The sequence below is a fragment of the Salmo salar genome, chromosome 09, assembly GCF_965601325.2.
Source record: "Salmo salar chromosome 09, fSalSal1, whole genome shotgun sequence".
Taxonomy (NCBI): Eukaryota; Metazoa; Chordata; class Actinopteri; order Salmoniformes; family Salmonidae; genus Salmo; species Salmo salar.
The window spans coordinates 47,863,730-47,883,058 of record NC_138299.1 but is presented as its reverse complement, the minus strand read 5'-3'; the positions used below and the strand labels follow the sequence as shown (position 1 = coordinate 47,883,058).

Genomic DNA, 19,329 nt, shown 5'->3' with positions numbered 1-19,329 from the left:
AGCACTACACGGCTGAGTCACCTAGCACTACACGGCTGATTCATCAAGCTTTGATAATTTGAATCAGCCGTGTAGTGTTAGGACAAAAAAATTAAAAATAAACGTGCACACCCTTGGAGTCCCGGGGACCGAGTTTGGGAAACGCTGCCCTAATCAAAAGTGGTGTACTATATAGGAAATAGGGTGCGATTTGGGATGCAACCCTTTTTCTTGGGGATATTTACAATCACTTTCCAACCAACATACTTCACACTAGATTATACATGAATTCAAATAAGAGAAAGATTGCTGATTAACAGTACTGCAAATACATAATTTAAAATATATTCACCATTTCAGTGTGAGCCTCCGTTTCCTTCCTCAGCGGAGGTTCAAACTTCACTTTATCAACTGTGGAGTAGAGAAGTCTGGATGAAGTGGCATTGAGACATTACACACTCCAGTCAGTAAGGGGAGCCAGAACACAACACGCCAACCATCACAACAAACCATATCCTCATGCATAGGAGTAGAGTGAAGTTACCTCACCCTATTCCCTATATAGTGCACTACTTATGACCAGGGCCCATAGGGCATTGGTGCAAAGTAGTGCACTATTTAAAACCCATAAGAATCTAAGCCCTGTCTACGCTGGGGGAGGGGTGTTCCACTAAGCTACAGTTGAAATCGGAAGCAGTAGCTCAGCCAAATACATTTAAACTCAGTTTCACAATTCTTGACATTTAATCCTAGTAAAAAATTCCCTGTCTTAAGTCAATTAGGATCACGACTTCATTTTAAGAATGTGAAATGTCAGAATAATAGTAGAGAGAATGATTTATTTCAGCTTTTATTTCTTTCATCACATTCCCAATGGGTCAGAAGTTTACATACACTCAATTAGTATTTGGTAGCATTGCCTTTAAATTGTTTAACTTGGGTGAAACCTTTTGGGTAGCCTTTCACAAGCTTCCCACAATAAGTTGGGTGAATTTTGGCCCATTCCTCCTGACAGAGCTGGTGTAACTGAGTCAGGTTTAAAGGCCTCCTTGCTCGCACACATTTTTCAGTTCTGCTCACACATTTTCTATAGGATTGAGGTCAGGGCTTTGTGATGGCCACTACCTTGACTTTGTTGTCCTTAAGCCATTTTGCCACAACTTTGGAAGTATGCTTGGGGTCATTGTCCATTTGGAAGACCCATTTGCGACCAAGCTTTAACTTCCTGACTGATGTCTTGAAATGTTGCTTCAATATATCCACATAATTTCCCTCCCTCATGATGTTATCTATTTTGTGAAGTGCACCAGTCACTCCTGCAGCAAAGCACCCCCACAACATGATGCTGCCATCCCCGATCTTTGTCCCCATGTGCAGTTGCAAACCGTAGTCTGGCTTTTTATGGCGGTTTTGGAGCAGTGGCTTCTTCCTTGCTGAGCGGCCTTTCAGGTTATGTTGATATAGGACTCGTTTTACTGTGGATATAGATAATTTTGTACCCGTTTCCTCCAGCATCTTCACAAGGTCCTTTGCTGTTGTTCTGGGATTGATTTGCACTTTTCGCACCAAAGTACGTTCATCTCAAGGAGACAGAACGCGTTTCCTTCCTGAGCGGTATGATGGCTGCGTGGTCCCATGGTGTTTATACTTGCGTACTATTGTTTGTACAGATTAACGTGGTACCTTCAGGCATTTGGAAATTGCTCCCAAGGATGAACCAGACTTGTGAAGGTCTACCATTTTTTTTCTGAGGTCTTGGCTGATTTCTTTTGATTTTCCCATAATGTCAAGCAAAAAGGCACTGAGTTTGAAGGTAGGCCTTGAAATACATCCACAGGTACACCTCCAATTGACTCAAATGATGTCAATTAGTCTATCAGAAGCTTCTAAAGCCATGACATCATTTTCTGGAATTTTCCAAGCTGTTTAAAGGCACAGTCAACTTAGCGTATATAAACTTCTGATCCACTGGAATTGTGATACAGTGAATTATAAGTGAAATAATCTGTAAACAATTGTTGGAAAAATGACTTGTGTCATGCACAAAGTAGATGTCCTAACCGACTTGCCAAAACTATAGTTTGTTAACAAGAAATTTGTGGAGTGGTTGAAAAACGAGTTTTAATGACTCCAACCTAAGTGTATGTAAACGTCCGACTTCAACTGTATATGGAATTGTTTTAAGAAGGCCATACCAAGGATAATTTTGCCAATTTTTTTAATTTTAAGACCCCTTGAAGTATCCCCAAAAAATATACAAAACATAAAAATAAAAAAAATTCGGCCTTAGTGCTATTAGCCCATACAAACGCAGTGAATAACAGATTCACTACATGTAGTTGGGCGCCAGGTAGCCTTGTGGTTAGAGGGGGGTACTACATGTAGTTGGGCAGCAGGTAGCCTAGTGGTTAGACCGTTGGGCCAGTAACCACCAAAAGGTTGCTAGATCAAATCCCCGAGCTGACAAGGTAAAAAAATCTGTCGTTCTGTTTCTGAACAAGGCAGTTAACCCACTGTTCCCCCGGGTAGGCCGTCATTGTAAATAAGATTTTTTTTTCTTAACTGACTTGCCTAGTTAAATAAAGGTTAAATAAAAAATTAAATGTAACAGATAGTCCTCCACCCAAAAAATCTAAAGGAAGTTTGTTCTGAAGTGTCTGTTCTTGATCTGAACGATCAGGTATTTTTTTTTTTTTTACATGTATTTAACCCCTTAGTTTGGCACTAAACAGTCTCCATATATACTTTTTTCAACTGTTACCGGGGGACCTTCAGATAAGTATTTTGAGGCCTGGCTCTAGCTCTGTCACCTTTCACCACATAGGTGGATTGATACGCATCCAAATGCAAAACAAAACAGACATCTCTAGCTTAAAAACTGACAGATCTGTATGGGGATTGTTTTGATGACGCTAATTTGATTTCCGCAGGGGAACGGACATCAACCTCAGGGGGGGGGGGTTAAGGAATAGGGTGCCATTTATAAACACAGACCCTTTTCTAATGCTTCCTTCCTTCCTTCCATGACAGAGCTTTCCCCAACCCAGTCATGTAAAGTCAGTGATAACAGTATTTCAAGGAAGGATGTATTATTTTTTTTACCAGTATTTTGAACAGGGCATTAGTTCTGATGATGATGATGATGACATTGTGAACGAATCAAGCTGTAGATGTTGATTCATCATACGATATGATGGTAGTAAAGTTAGCAGTAAATGGTGACACACACACACACACACACACACACACACACACACACACACACACACACACACACACACACACACACACACACACACACACACACACACACACACACACACACACACACACACACACGCAGTCAGAGCACCAATAGGTGGTTCACAGTATTATAAAAACACTCCTCTCGTCACTCGGCCTGAGACACGGGTTCTACCCTAAACCCGCCCACAGGCTAAATGCGAGAGCGAGAGACAGCGAGAGAGAGAACGGATTGGTGGACGAGATTACGTCTGCATCCCAAATGGCAACCTATTCCCCATATAGTGCACTCCTCACTATATAGGGATGTAGTGCACTCCTCACTATATAGGGATGTAGTGCACTCCTCACTATATTAGGGAATCAGGTGCCAGTTGGGATGTTGACGAGAATCAAACCAGACACTACAGGATTCAACATGTCTCAGGGCAACATGCTCCTTGCTGTGACACTGTCAAGGGCGACAGAAACCTGCCATGAAGCTAATCATCACTTCTGTTGCATTGCTGATACACAGACAGACAAACAAACAGGAGTATATTGAGCTACTGTGCAGAGTGAGAAAACCAGTAAGGTGGGTTACATACTTGTATAATGACTACTATGAAGACACCTGACAGAAAAAGAGCAAAACTCTGCTGTATTGTCTAGATGTTGAGTCAAAGCCGTATCTAAAATTGTTTCCTATTCCCTATATAGTAGAGGTGTAACAGTTCACCAAACCCACGGTTTGGTACGTATTGTGGATTTGGGTTACGGTACAGTTACGGTTGGGTTACGGTACAGTATGTATTGTGGATTTGGGTTACAGTACAGTTACGGTTCGGTACGTATTGTGGATTTGGGTTACGGTACAGTTACGGTTCGGTACGTATTGTGGATTTGGGTTACGGTACAGTTACGGTTCGGTACGTATTGTGGATTTGGGTTACGGTACAGTTACGGTTCGGTACGTATTGTGGTTTTGGGTTACAGTACAGTTACGGTTCGGTACGTATTGTGGATTTGGGTTACGGTACAGTTACGGTTCGGTACGTATTGTGGATTTGGGTTACGGTACAGTTACGGTTCGGTATGTATTGTGGATTTGGGTTACGGTACAGTTACGGTTCGGTACGTATTGTGGTTTTGGGTTACGGTACAGTTACGGTTCGGTACGTATTGTGGATTTGGGTTACGGTACAGTTACGGTTCGGTACGTATTGTGGTTTTGGGTTACGGTACATTTACGGTTGGGTTACGGTACAGTTACGGTTCGGTACGTATTGTGGATTTGGGTTACGGTACAGTTACGGTTTGGTACGTATTGTGGATTTGGGTTACGGTACAGTTACGGTTCGGTACGTATTGTGGATTTGGGTTACGGTACATTTACGGTTGGGTTACGGTACACGAGAAAATTAAATGCCAACAGTTACAGTAGATCATTTTTGGTTATTTGGCAAAAAAAAACCTGCTAAACTAAAAAACACCTTATGTGGCCCAAGTTCAGCTTCAGTGACAGCATTCACAATGTTGTGACAGGAACTGCTATGTTGGACCTCTCGAGTAGAGGTCTCCGGTACCGAAATAGATATGCATAAATTAACTTTTTTAAATATAGAGACCTGTTCTGAATGGACCCGAAGGACAACTAGACCAGTTCCCGTACAGACCTGGTCGGATCCAGCCCAGTCCAATACGAATGAGGCAAAGCAGCAGAAAAAGTCCATTTGTAAGCTACTTCATTAACCAGAGCTGATAAAAGCGAGAGAGAGAGGTGCCGTTCGAGCAGCCGGGGAAGGGGCCTTGCGGTGCGTGTACTTGGGATGGGAGGGATAGACAGAGACCACAACCAACCTTGCCGACTCACGCTAGTAGACAAACTTCTTGCTTGTCATAGCTGTGTTACTCATCATCCAATATGATTACGTAGTACCTGTCTTGACTCTGTCAAACCAAGAGAAGCTAGTCCAGGCTAAGATAGCTAGCTAAATTAGCTAGTCAGCTAGCCAGGCTAATTGAGGCTGCATACGCTTCCTCCCTGTCGTACAGTTACAATCAACAACACCTCCATTCAGATTATTAAGTAGCAGCCTGGCTGTTGACTCTTGGTCGTTGTAGCATATCCTTCTCCTTTAACTTTTAATCTCCTAACTCGCTTTGACACGCAAACAGAGGCTCTATGACTGTTGTGCCGCTTTGATGACAACAAGCTACACACGCCATTGCATAGGCTATTCTCGTTGAGCAGTTGCGACATCCTGTTAACGTTTTATCCACAACTCTGTCAATCGCCGTTGAAATGTTCCCGAACAGTATGTGTAAAATGATGACGAAGGATCCTTCAATTCTGTTTCATCGACCCTACCACTCGCCATCGTACAGAACTAGCTCCCGGTTGCGCCTCACAAAAGGACAGTTTGAAATGTGCCAGTTAAGAATTTCGAATACGTGTATCGTTACACCCCAACTGTATACCCCTATCATAGGGATCTGGTGAAAGGAGAGCACTATATTTTAGGGAATAGGTTACCATTTGAGACACAGCCAAAGTATGACAGCTTTGAGGAATTGCCTTCAATGTCTCTGAGCTTCTGATGCAAACTGGAATGAGTCAGGCCAACACACACATTTCAACCAGTAAAGTTGAAATTAAACCGCTCATCATTAGTCGCATGATGCGACTGATGATGATTTGGAAAAAAGTAGCTTGAAAAAGGCATGAGCTCAGCTTTGTTTTTTGTTTTTTGCACAGGCTTTTTCTTTCAAGTCATAACTGAAAATGTCTCAACGCACCTGAAACAAGTGTCTTCAGATGAGCGATTACTTTTCCTATTTGAAACAGTGAAATTCAGAACCATGTCAGTCTAACACCGCACTCTTCACCACTTCTACGTGTTGCTGACAGGAATGGGCACACATGAGACGGAGAAATCTCACTACTATTTCAAACAGCGATATCACACTACACTAATATCTCACACACTACCATCTCACTACTGTCTCTGTGACTGACCTGGGTCCCCCCTGTCCTTATCCCTGTCCGTCTCCTCTGTAGCGTAGATAGGGTAGCTATGGAACCTAGCAGGATAGTTAGGTGGGACAGGGCTCGAGCACGGTCTTCCTGGAGATGCATCATTCCCGTTTTCTGCTGCTTCATGGTGAGTAGAGAAAAGGTCAGATACAACCGTCAAACAACATCAACGAGTTCGTCAACAACAACAGATGACAGGTCAACAACAACCACAGCCGTCAGACAACAACAGCTCAAACAGGGACTGAACCGCACACACGCACAAACAGACAGACCACAGCTAAAGTGAGTACTACTAGAGCTGTGACGGTCACAAATTTCGTCAGCCGGTGACTGTCATGCAAATAACTTTCGGTTTCACGGTAATTGCCCGTTAATTAACAAACACATGTAGCATCTCCTGGCTTCCACACAGCCTACAAGCCACAGATGAAGACCTTTGGAGCATCTACATTTTAAAAAGTCTAATAAATCCATGTAATATAGCCTCCACCATCACAATAAATCCATAATTTATTTTAGACAGGTCTAAAATGAAGAAAATGTAGTCTATTTCAAAAGAACAGAATAGCATACTCTGAGTTGTCCTTATGTTAGGTACTGATCTGGCTATGCCATATGGCTGTGGGCTACACTAGTTCATTTAGCAGACAAGATTTGCTTAGAATTCCGTGTCATTTTATAGTATGAAGAAACACATGCGGCTGTTCTGTGTTGAGTGCTTAACAAAGAAATAGTTATTCCTATGCGTTTCATTTAAAGTTATTAATGTAACTTTAGTTGTTTTACAAACATTAGACTATCTGTTTTGATTTTTAATACATTGTAAGGCTGCATGATGCAACTAATGAGGATTTGAAAAAAGTAACTTGAAAGGCATGAGCTCTGCTTTGTTTTTTGTGCAGGCTGTACACACTTCATCAGTCTCTCATTCACAATTTGACAAGCACTTGATAATGCCTTGAATTTCCTGGCGGCATTCAATTTGTGTGGCCATAATGCACCATAAAAAAATCCATGCCTTTTACGGCCAGTGCCCATTGTGCTCTTCTCCCTGAGTGCTGCCCGCGCCATCACGTGATCGGGTCGTTCTCACAGGCAACAAGTGAAGGGGGACGCAACTGCGCACGTCCTTATCCAATTCCGAGGTGCATATTGAAGATATTGGAAGGACTGTCCACATTTACTTTTCGTCAGCCAACAAGATGAGTAGGCCTAACAAACAGCAAAAGCACTAGCCTTTGTCAATCTATTATCCCCCAGAGTACAAAGGTTTACCTATTCTATAATGTGCGAGAAATAAATATTCCAAAACATAGTCTGGGACAGTTGTGGGACGCGATAGATCCCAAATTAATACAATCACTAGCATCAAAAAAACATTCTATACGCAATGTGGCTGACGGAACAGATCAGAACATTTAGCTTGAAATGTTGATAAACTATTAGGTTATTTCTTCACATTATAAGAGCAGCAATGCGCACATGGTAGTAGGCTATAAACGCAAATGTTCCATTAGCGGAAAACACCATTATCAAAAGTGACTGCAAATGCATTTAATTATTTTATTATAAAAATGTGCATTTTTATGGTGAAAATGATCTTCCCCAAACTTGAAACTCCCTTGTAAAGCGGCTTAATGTGCTTAATTTTAAGAAGTTATTTGGCCACTTTAGTTGTGATACAAACCTTATTAAAACATACAGGCTTATGGGCTCGGCTACATGAGGTGAGCGACTATAATTTGAAAAAGTTTAAAGAAAAAAGGCATTGTTTTTTATACTGGGCATCATTCACAAGTGAAAATATACAATTCACAAGTGATATGCTAATGTTGTCACCCATCAGAGTATTCTTGATTTAATCTTGTCTTCACATAAACTAAATAATAATAATAAATATATATATATATATATATATATATATATATATATATAAATAATATAGTAGGCCTAGCCTATAGAAAGCTGATCCTCCTATTTTTAGTAGATGCCATCACATTGTTTTCACGCAATTGCATAGCCTATAGAAATGTTGCGCAACATGTGCTCTCATGAAGTGTTTGATGAGATGTTCCATGTCATTTGCATTGATGTCAGAGTGATTAGAGGGACAATAGAGTGCTGATGAGTACCAGGCAGTTAGCAAGTTTGGTAGGCTACTAATGACCAGCAGCAGCATCAGAGCTAGGAGAAACCTAATTACCATGACTAAACGGTCACATGGAATTTGACTGCCTTCGTGACTCGTGACCGCCGGTGTGGCGGTAATACTGCAACAGCCCAAAGTACTACTACAACCTATCAAAAAACAACAAGTATTCACACACAACATTGTACTACATGTCTAGTGATGGGGGAAAAAAAATAGGGCTGGGCAGAATACCATATTTTACTACATACTGGTATTGATGCACGGGCCGATTTGGGGGTTTTACTTTACCTTCTATAACGGCATTTGAATGTTTGGTTTGTTAATTGTGATACGCCGTGTGTAACGTCCATTTTTATAGTTTACTCTGCTACTTGAAGCCATCCCTCTCTCCACACAGACCTCGTCCCACCCAGTCACTGAAGGAGCGCATTAGTTGTTGCTTGACGACGAGACACTTGCGTTCAGTCTGGTCAATGCAGCACAAGCAACACTGTTGGCATCAACGATGCTGTTTTCACTTTGCTTCTTAATATAAATCCACTATCGTTCTATAATGACACTATTAGTTTGTGTTTCTTACATCTGCAATCAGCTAGTTTGTCTTTTCTCAGCAAGTTGTGTCTAAATCTTCTTAGCCACTAATGCTAATCCCTAGTTAGCTGGCTAGCTAATAAAAGTACTGAGTCAGAGCAAAACGTAGCTAGCTAATACAGCCTGATACCAGTGCTGGTGTAGACCTAAATCAGCATGTTGTTTGTGCAACAGTATCTTCTAAATCAAAAGAGGAATAGGCGAAGCATGAATATGTTGGCTATATGAAGTAGCTAAGAGAAAACATTAAATGTAGCCAAAGATTAAAGGGTCCCCAAGGAAACACCTATCAACATATTAGTTCCTACCCTGTCACAATAACTCCTCCCTGGCATTTTCATTTGTTGTCATGTCAAACACTGTATTCAAAGTGCCCACTATTATATACTAACTATAGAATTAGAATAATCCTTCTATTTCCATGATTTCAACAGTTCAACCAAGTGTTTTGATCTAAAATCACAAGTCAAATTGCAATTGCAACATGTGGTTTCAAATAAAGCCTTGACAGTTGGTCCATATCGCATAGCCCTACGTGGCAGTGTGGAAATGATGGAAAATGAGTGCAGGAAATGCAGAAAAATGTTTTATACTGTTCAATTCAACCAAAAACATTAAGAATGGAGAAAGACCCATTGAAATAATTTTGAATATATATGTGTTGCCACCCTAGGGTCACTCACTACTCATAAAGGACATTTAGAACTTTTATTAAAACATAAAATACAGTAAAAAATGTGAAAATACCATGATATGATATTTTGGCCAGCACTAGGGGAAAATAGATAGTTAAATATTATTGTTGATGATATATCGTGTCGTTTTGACAGTACCGCAATATTATTGTTGACGATATAGTGTCGTTTTGACAGTACCGCAATATTATTTTTGACGATATATCGTGTCGTTTTGACAGTACCGCAATATTATCTGACGATATAGCGTGTCGTTTTGACAGTACCGCAATATTATCTGACGTATATCGTGTCGTTTTGACAGTACCGCAATATTATCTGACGATATATCGTGTCGTTTTGACAGTACCGCAATATTATCTGACGATATATCGTGTCGTTTTGACAGTACCGCAATATTATTGTTGACGATATATCGTGTCGTTTTGACAGTACCGCAATATTATTGTTGACGATATATCGTGTCGTTTTGACAGTTCCGCAATATTATTGTTGACGATATATCGTGTCGTTTTGACAGTACCGCAATATTATTTGAAATGATATATCGTGTCGTTTTGACAGTACCGCAATATTATTTGAAACGATATATCGTGTCGTTTTGACAGTACCGCAATATTATTTGAAACGATATATCGTGTCGTTTTGACAGTACCGCAATATTATTTTTGCGCTGGCTGGATATACCTACACCAAAACTTCTGGGGGAAAAAAATTATTTTTTTCTGGATAGCTTGTTTTCCAATCTTCTTTTTAAATAGGGAGACAATTTGTTTTCAGGATCTCTATTTCCATGACTGATCAAAACTTGTTTTCTCATGGCTCTCTTGTCCCTCCGCAGCAGGCACATGGTGAGCAATATGCTTGGAACATCGAAACGTAATAAAATCACCGTATTGAATCGCAATACATATAGAATCGTGAGAATATCGTATCATGAGGTCCCTGGCTATTGAATACGTATCGTATCATGAGGTCCCTGGCTATTCAATACATATCGTATCATGAGGTCCCTGACTATTCAATACATATCGTATCGTGAGGTCCCTGACTATTCAATACATATCGTATCATGAGGTCCCTGGCTATTCAATACATATCGTATCATGAGGTCCCTGGCTATTGAATACGTATCGTATCATGAGGTCCCTGGCTATTCAATACATATCGTATCATGAGGTCCCTGGCTACTCAATACATATCGTATCGTGAGGTCCCTGGCTATTCAATACGTATCGTATCATGAGGTCCCTGGCTATTCAATACATATCGTATCGTGAGGTCCCTGGCTATTCAATACAGATCGTATCGTGAGGTCCCTGGCTATTCAATACAGATCGTATCGTGAGGTCCCTGGCTATTCAATACATATCGTATCGTGAGGTCCCTGGCTATTCAATACATATCGTATCGTGAGGTCCCTGGCTATTCAATACATATCGTATCGTGAGGTCCCTGGCTATTCAATACATATCGTATCGTGAGGTCCCTGGCTATTCAATACATATCCTATCGTGAGGTCCCTGGCTATTCAATATATATCCTATCGTGAGGTCCCTGGCTATTCAATACATATCCTATCGTGAGGTCCCTGGCTACTCAATACATATCGTATCGTGAGGTCCCTGGCTATTCAATACATATCCTATCGTGAGGTCCCTGGCTATTCAATACATATCGTATCGTGAGGTCCCTGGCTACTCAATACATATCCTATCGTGAGGTCCCTGACTACTCAATACATATTGTATCGTGAGGTCCCTGACTACTCAATACATATTGTATCGTGAGGTCCCTGGCTATTCATTACATATCGTATCATGAGGTCCCTGGCTATTCCCAGCGCTTTATATGACATTAAAACTATATGCAGAAAAACACTCGACCAACTGATTGTTTTTGACAGGAAAACACACCTTACCTTATGTGTTACTAATAAAAACACACTCTGGCATTACCTATTGCTTACAGTACCTACACGACCTATTGCTTACATTACCTACACGACCTACATAATCTATTGCTTACATGACCTACATTATTTACATCAGGGCGGCAGGTAGTCTACTGGTTAGAGCGTTGGGCCAGTAATCAAAAGGTTGCTAAATTGAATTCCAGAGCTGACAGGGTAAAAATCTGTCTTTCTGCCCCTGAACAAGGCAGTTAACCCACTGTTCCCCATTAGGCCGTCAATGTAAATAAGAATTTGTTTTTAACTGACTTGCCTAGTTAAAACAAAAATAAAAATAAATGATCTATTGCTTACATAGGGGATATTGATGTGAGTTCGTTAAAAATGGAAAAGTGACGAAATGAAACATGACAACAATGCCACGACAGGGATTTCTTTCAGGACAAGAGATGGTGTGACATATGTACATAACGTCGCCGGCATCGTAGCAAGGACAGATCTAGGCTGCGTCCCAAATAGCACCGTACATAGTGCCCTACTTCTGATCAGCCCCCTATGGGCCCTGCTTAAAAGTAGTGCAAAATATAACCTGTGGGATGCCACTTTCTCCTCTGCTCGGTGGATCCCTGAGCTATTTATACCCCTGCTGCTCTTTAAACCTGGGGTCAAACACCATTTGACTTTAGCTGTGCTTAACTGAGCTTGTCTGGTGCAATGGAACCAGTGCAATTGGCCCCCAAAAGTGAACCCCCCCCCCGCCCATCTGACACTCCAGGCAAGGCTCAAGTAAATGCTTGACAGTATTTGAAAGATCTCCAAATACTATTTGAACTCAGGCAGGTCTGCTGCTCTCACTGGATCCTGCCTCTGAGCCAGCCCTGCAGGAGACACTGACCTGCTATTGGAGCACACAACCTATGACAGCCACACTGACAGACAGACCAGCCAATGGGAGGGCAGAGCCAAAGCTTTGCCTAATCCCACTGGTTGGCTAGGGACGGGGCAGATGTTCATGGAAGGTGTCTAGCTACTGTGGGAGAGGAGAGAAGAAGAAAGGAAGGGAGAGGAGCTTCGACATCTGCATTGCTTGCTGTTTGGGGTTTTAGTCTGGGTTTCTGTACAGCACTTTGTGACATCAGCTGATGTAAGAAGGACTTTATAAATACATTTGATTGATTGCTAGGAGGGGAGAGGAGAAGGGCTGCTGTTCACTTACAGTTGATCTCTGAGCGAGTTCTCTCTGCTCTGGAGTGTTTGTTGGTTGAACGAATGATGTGTCTCACTGCTGAAAGAGGCTGGAGGGAGAGAGAGGGGGAAGGAGAGACGGGGAGGGGGAGAGAGAGGAGACAAAGAGAGAAAGAGGAAACAGAGGAGACATAAGGGGGTAGCACGAGAGAGATAGGGTGAGGGAGATGGAGCGAGAAAGAGAGACATCAATATTAGATAAGCTTCACAATAAAGGAATATAAACACATAACAAGACAAGAGTAAACCATGTCATAATGCTGTTATTACATTATATACAGTTGAAGTCAGAAGTTTACATACACCTTGGCCAAATACATACATTCTTCACAATTCCTGACATTTAATCCTAGTAAAAATCTTAGGATCACCACTTTATTTTAAAAATGTGAAATGACAGAATAATAGTAGAGAGAATGATTTATTTCAGCTTTTATTTCTTTCATCACATTCCCAGTGGGTCAGAAGTTTACATTCACTAAATTAGTATTTGGTAGCATTGCCTTTAAATTGTTTAACTTGGGTCAAACGTTTCAGGTAGCCTTCCACAAGCTTCCCACAATAAGTTGGGTGAATTTTGGCCCATTCCTCCTGACAGAGCTGGTGTAACTGAATCAGGTTTAAAGGCCTCCTTGCTCACACAAGCTTTTTCAGTTCTGCCCACAAATGTTCTATAGGATTGAGGTCAGGGCTTTGTGATGGCCACTCCAATACCTTGACTTTGTTGTCCTTAAGCCATTTTGCCACAACTTTGGAAGTATGCTTGGGGTCATTGTCCATTCAGAAGACCCATTTGCGACCAAGCTTTAAGTTCCTGACTGATGTCTTGAGATGTTGCTTCAATATATCCACATAATTTTCCATCCTCATGACGCCATCTATTTTGTGAAGTGCACCAGTCCCTCCTGCAGCAAAGCACCCTCACAACATGATGCTGCCACCCCCGTGCTTCACCGTTGGGATGGTGTTCTTCGGCTTGCACGCCTCCCACTTTTTCCTCCAAACATAACGATGGTCATTATGGCCAAACAGTTCTATTTTTGTTCCATCAGACCAGAGGACATTTCGCCAAAAAGTACGATCTTTGTCCCCATGTGCAGTTGCAAACCGTAGACTGGCTTTTTTATGGCGGTTTTGGAGCGGTGGCTTCTTCATTGCAGAGCGGCCTTTCAGGTTATGTCGACATAGGACTCATTTTACTGTGGATATAGATACTTTGTACCCGTTTCCTCCAGCATCTTCACAAGGTCCTTTGCAGTTGTTCTGGGATTTATTTGCACTTTTCGCACCAAAGTACGTTAATCTCTAGGAGACAGAACGTGTCTCCTTCCTGAGCGGTATGACAGCTGCGTGGTCCCATGGTGTTTATACTTGCGTACTATTGTTTGTACAGATGAACGCGGTAGCTTCAGGCATTTGTAAATTGCTCCCAAGGATGAACCAGACTTGTGGAGGTCTACAATTTTTTTTCTGAGGTCTTGGCTGATTTCTTATGATTTTCCCATGGTGCCAAGCAAAGAGGCGCTGAGTTTGAAGGTAGGTCTTGAAATAAGAGCGTCTGCTAAATTATGTAAATACATCCACAGGTACACCTCCAATTGACTGAAATGATGTCAATTAGCCTATCAGAAGCTTCTAAAGCCATGACATCATTTTCTGGATTTTTCCAAGCTGTTTAAAGGCACAGTCAACTTAGTGTATGTAAACTTCTGATCCACTGGAATTGTGATACAGTGAATTATAAGTGAAATAATCTGTAAACAATTGTTGGAAAAATGACTTGTGTCATGCACAAAGTAGATGTCCTAACCGACTTGCCAAAACTATAGTTTGTTAACAATACATTTTTGGAGTGGTTGAAAAACGAGTTTAAATGATTCCAACCTAAGTGTATGTAAACTTGCGACTTCAACTGTATGGGATCATTCTACAGAAGTGTTGCAAATTGACCCTTCGCTAAGCCCCGCCCCATAATTTTAGACAACCAATCGCAGTGCTCCAATGGATCGCAACTGTCATCGAGTCTGACACCTCAGACAAGCTCACGTTTAAATCGCATGAAAGCGAGTGAGGGCTATGGCAAACAATGGACTTCTCTTTTTAAAAAAAAACAATGTTTAAATTGCTAAATAATTTAACAGTGCATGCACCAGAAGTACTTGCTCCTGTGATTCCTGAAATGCAGAGCCTGTTGGAGCATTTTTCAAAACCCGAAATGATACTTTGTTACATTCTTTGCTAGCTCAGCAGGTTAGCAAGCTCTCAGTCTCATTGACCACTAAATGTTGCTAACGCTAGCTAGCCAGTTAATATGAAGTTGTTTTCTAATAATGTATGTTAGCTAAATCAAATAAAATGTTATTTGTCACATGCTTCGTAAATATGTATGGACTAACAGTGAAATGCTTCCTGACGAGACCTTCGCAACAATACAGAGAGAAAGAAAACGGAGAAATAATAGAAAAATATCAAATGTAATAATAAATACACAATGAACAATGATTACTAGGCTTTATACACAGGGTACCAGTACTGAGTAATGATAACTAGGCTTTATACACAGGGTACCAGTACTGAGTAATGATAAGTAGGCTATATACACAGGGTAGAGGTCGACCGATTATGATTTTTCAACGCCGATAGCGATTATTGGAGGACCAAAAAACCCCGCCGACACCGATTAAATCTGCCGATTTTTTTATTATTATTTTTTTTGTTTGTAATAATGACAATTACAACAATACTGAATGAACACTTATTGATGTATTATATTAAGTTAAAATAAAATCAATTTAGCCTCAAATAAATAATGAAACATGTTCAATTTGGTTTAAATAATGCAAAAACAAAGTGTTGGAGAAGAAAGTAAAAGTGCAATATGTGCCATGTAAAAAAGCTAACGTTTAAGTTCCTTGCTCAGAACATGAGAACATATGAAAGCTGGTGGTTCCTTTTAACATGAGTCTTCAATATTCCCAGGTAAGATGTTTTAGGTTGTAGTTATTATAGGACTATTTCTCTCTATACGATTTGTATTTCATATACCTTTGACTATTGGATGTTCTTATAGGCACTTTAGTATTGCCAGTGTAGCAATATAGCTTCCGTCCCTCTCCTCGGTCCTACCTGGGCTCGAACCAGGAACACATCGACAACAGCCACCCTCGAAGCATCGTTACCCATGTAGAGCAAGGGGAACAACTACTCCAAGTCTCAGAGCGAGTGACGTTTGAAACGCTATTAGCGCGCACCCAGCTAACTAGCTAGCCATTTCATATCGGTTACACCAGACTAATCTTGGGAGTTGACAGGCTTGAAGTCATAAACAGCGCAATGCATTGCGAAGGGCTGCTGGCAAAACGCACGAAAGTGCTATTTTGAATAAACGCTTACGAGCCTGCTGCTGCCTACCATCGCTCAGTCAGACTGCTCTATCAAATCATAGACTTAATTATAACATAATAACACACAGAAACACGAGACTTAGGTCATTAATATGGTCGAATCCGGAAACTATCATCTCGAAAACAAAACGTTATTCCTGTTACATTGCACAACCTTCAGTGTTATGTCATAATTACGTAAAATTCTGGCAAATTAGTTCGCAACGAGCCAGGCAGCCCAAACTGTTGCATATACCCTGACTGCGTGCAATGAACGCAAAATGACACAATTTCACCTGGTTAATATTGCCTGCTAACCTGGATTTCTTTCAGCTAAATATGCAGGTTTAAAAATATATACTTCTGTGTATTGATTTTAAGAAAGGCATTGATGTTTATGGTTAGGTACAGTCGTGCAACGATTGTGCTTTTTTCGCAAATGTGCTTTTGTTAAATCATCCCCGTTTGGTGATGTCGGCTGTCTTTGTTAGGAAGAAATAGTCTTCACAGTTCGCAACGAGCCAGGCGGCCCAAACTGCTGCATATACCCTGACTCTGTTGCAAGAGAAGTGACACATTTTCCCTAGTTAAAAGAAATTCATGTTAGCAGGCAATATTAACTAAATATGCAGGTTTAAAAATATATACTTCTGTATTGATTTTAAGAAAGGCATTGATGTTTATGGTTGGAGCAACGTGTACCTAAGCGATTATATGCAACGCAGGACAGGCTAGATAAACTAGTAATATCATCAACCATGTGTAGTTAACTAGTGATTATGATTGATTGATTGTTTTTTATAAGATAAGTTTAATGCTAGCTAGCAACTTACCTTGGCTTCTTACTGCATTCGCGTAACCTCGTGGAGTGCAATGTAAAGCAGGTGGTTAGAGCGTTGGACTAGTTAACCGTAAGGTTGCAAGATTGAATCCCTGAGCTGACAAGGTAAAAATCTGTCGTTCTGCCCCTGAACAAGGTAGTTAACCCACCGTTCCTAGGCCGTCATTGTAAATAATGTGTTCTTAACTGACTTGCCTAGTTAAATAAAGGTCAAATAACGTTAGCAACGTTATGAATACAACTCCCATCGGCTGTCGACGACAAGATACGATTTGAGAGCAAAAGTTAGCTCCGAAAAGTGGTTGTAGATTTGACTGCATGCTGACAGTGAATTCAAAGCCATTCAGTGGCTAGAAACACTACAAAACACACATTTTACCAGATTCCCCTTTATCAACTGTAATCACAGTCCACCACAACACAGTTTCCCTGACTAGCAAGGAGTAGCCTGTGTTTCATTTCATTGTGTGTTAGAAACACAGTTTGAGATCATTGTGAGGGGGATTTCGCCAGTGTTTGAATGGGGAATTGGGTCTGAGATGGCAACCGTAGGGGCCCTATAAAATACATTCGCTGACCACTTTTGTAGTCTGGGTAAAATCTATGAAATGTAGATTTTGGGTTGTAGTTACCCTTTAATTCAACTGCACACCTGCCAGAGACGATTGTTTGGTTAGCGATGTTTCTGTAGCGCTCATGTGATTGCAGTTTTCTAAACAAATGGCCACTGGATTGATGCAAAAGAAATCATGATATCATTCTACCAGGTAGGCAAAGGCTATTTTGTAGTTAACATTTCATTGAAAAGGTTTTGGGAAAGCCTTTCCATCTACCAGAAGACTGTTTCCATTACATTAGCATCGTCGCTAACAGCTACACAACGTGGTAGACAAACACACACAGACAGACAGGCATTCCTGTGACGTTGCCTCTTCAGAAAGTTGAAGGGAAAAAAACGAATACTCTGATGCATTTTGTTCATGTTTTATGATAATCTTGGGACACACTTTTGAATTTTGTAATAAAAATGCTATAAATGTAGTTGATTAGGTAATAGGGAGCCATTTTAGACTGGGCTGTGGTTACTTATTTACCTCCAGGTCATCGTCGTCCACCTCAGAGAAGTGTTGGTGGTGATCTGGGTTGTTCATCTTGTCCAGCAGCTCCACAGCTACTCTCCTGGTCAGCCCCGTCTGACCTACAAACAAATGCTGCAACAAGCAGACAAACAGACAGACAGAGTCAGAGACACACAGACGGAAAGAGAGAGACAGAGGGAGGGAGGAGGGAGCCAGACAGACAGACGGAGGGAAGGAGGGAGGGAGGGAGGGAGGGAGGGAGGGAGGGAGGGAGGGAGGGAGGGAGGGAGGGAGGGAGGGAGGGAGGGAGGGAGGGAGGGAGGGAGGGAGGGAGGGAGGGAGCCAGACAGACGGAGGGAGGGAGGGAGGGAGGGAGCCAGACAGACGGAGGGAGGGAGCCAGACAGACGGAGGGAGGGAGCCAGAGGGAGGGAGGGAGGGAGGGAGGGAGGGAGGGAGGGAGGGAGGGAGGGAGGGAGGGAGGGAGGGAGCCAGACAGACGGAGGGACGGAGGGAGCCAGACAGACGGAGGGAGGGAGGGAGGGAGGGAGCCGGACGGAGGGAGGGAGCCAGACAGACGGACGGAGGGAGCCAGACAGACAGACAGACAGACAGACAGACAGACACCCAGACAGACAGACGCCCAGACAGACAGACACCCAGACAGACAGACACCCAGACAGACAGACAGAGGGAGGAGGGAGGGAGCCAGAGAGACTTTATTGTTGATCTAGTGACACATCAATAACACAAGATGGCCACTAATGCTCCTAATACCAAGCTTTAAAAGTACAACTATTAACTAGGACCTCTGGCATATTTCACCACTGAGATGAAGACTGGTTCACTATCATTAAGACCTTGTACATCTCAGAGGATGAATCACGTCAACCTAATACGCCAGAACATTCTAATTAACAACTCTAGATTAATTACTCTCTCTAAGGGCTGGTTTACCCTATTCCTAAAGCACTTTCAAAATGGAGATTTTACATCGAGCATGCTTTTTAGCCCAGAGCCAGTTTTCATCTGGGTACGGAAACGGCCTTAAGAGTTATACTTCGTCCGCCAGTTATTATTTTTTTAAATTGAACCTTTATTTAACTAGGCAAGTCAATTAAGAACAAATTCTTATTTACAATGACGGCCTACCAAAAGGCCTCGTGTGGGGACGGGGGCCTGGGATTAAAA

At 41.7% G+C, this 19,329-nt stretch overlaps 1 protein-coding gene across 3 annotated transcripts in view; it reads right to left on the bottom strand.

Annotated features, from left to right (window-relative positions):
- The window catches only part of LOC106611444 (mitogen-activated protein kinase kinase kinase kinase 5), a 123,274-nt gene that overhangs the window by 46,347 nt on the left and 57,598 nt on the right, over window positions 1–19,329 (bottom strand). For 2 of the 3 annotated variants that reach the window (XM_082955811.1, XM_082955812.1), the window contains exons 13-16: window positions 18,155–18,271; window positions 12,808–12,886; window positions 6,221–6,355; window positions 332–390 (exon numbers count right to left, since the gene is read on the bottom strand). In XM_082955811.1, the coding sequence (XP_082811937.1) occupies window positions 332–390; window positions 6,221–6,355; window positions 12,808–12,886; window positions 18,155–18,271 (390 nt within the window). The remainder of the gene's footprint in view (window positions 1–331; window positions 391–6,220; window positions 6,356–12,807; window positions 12,887–18,154; window positions 18,272–19,329) is intronic. The other variant, XM_045723729.2, reaches the window with a different exon arrangement.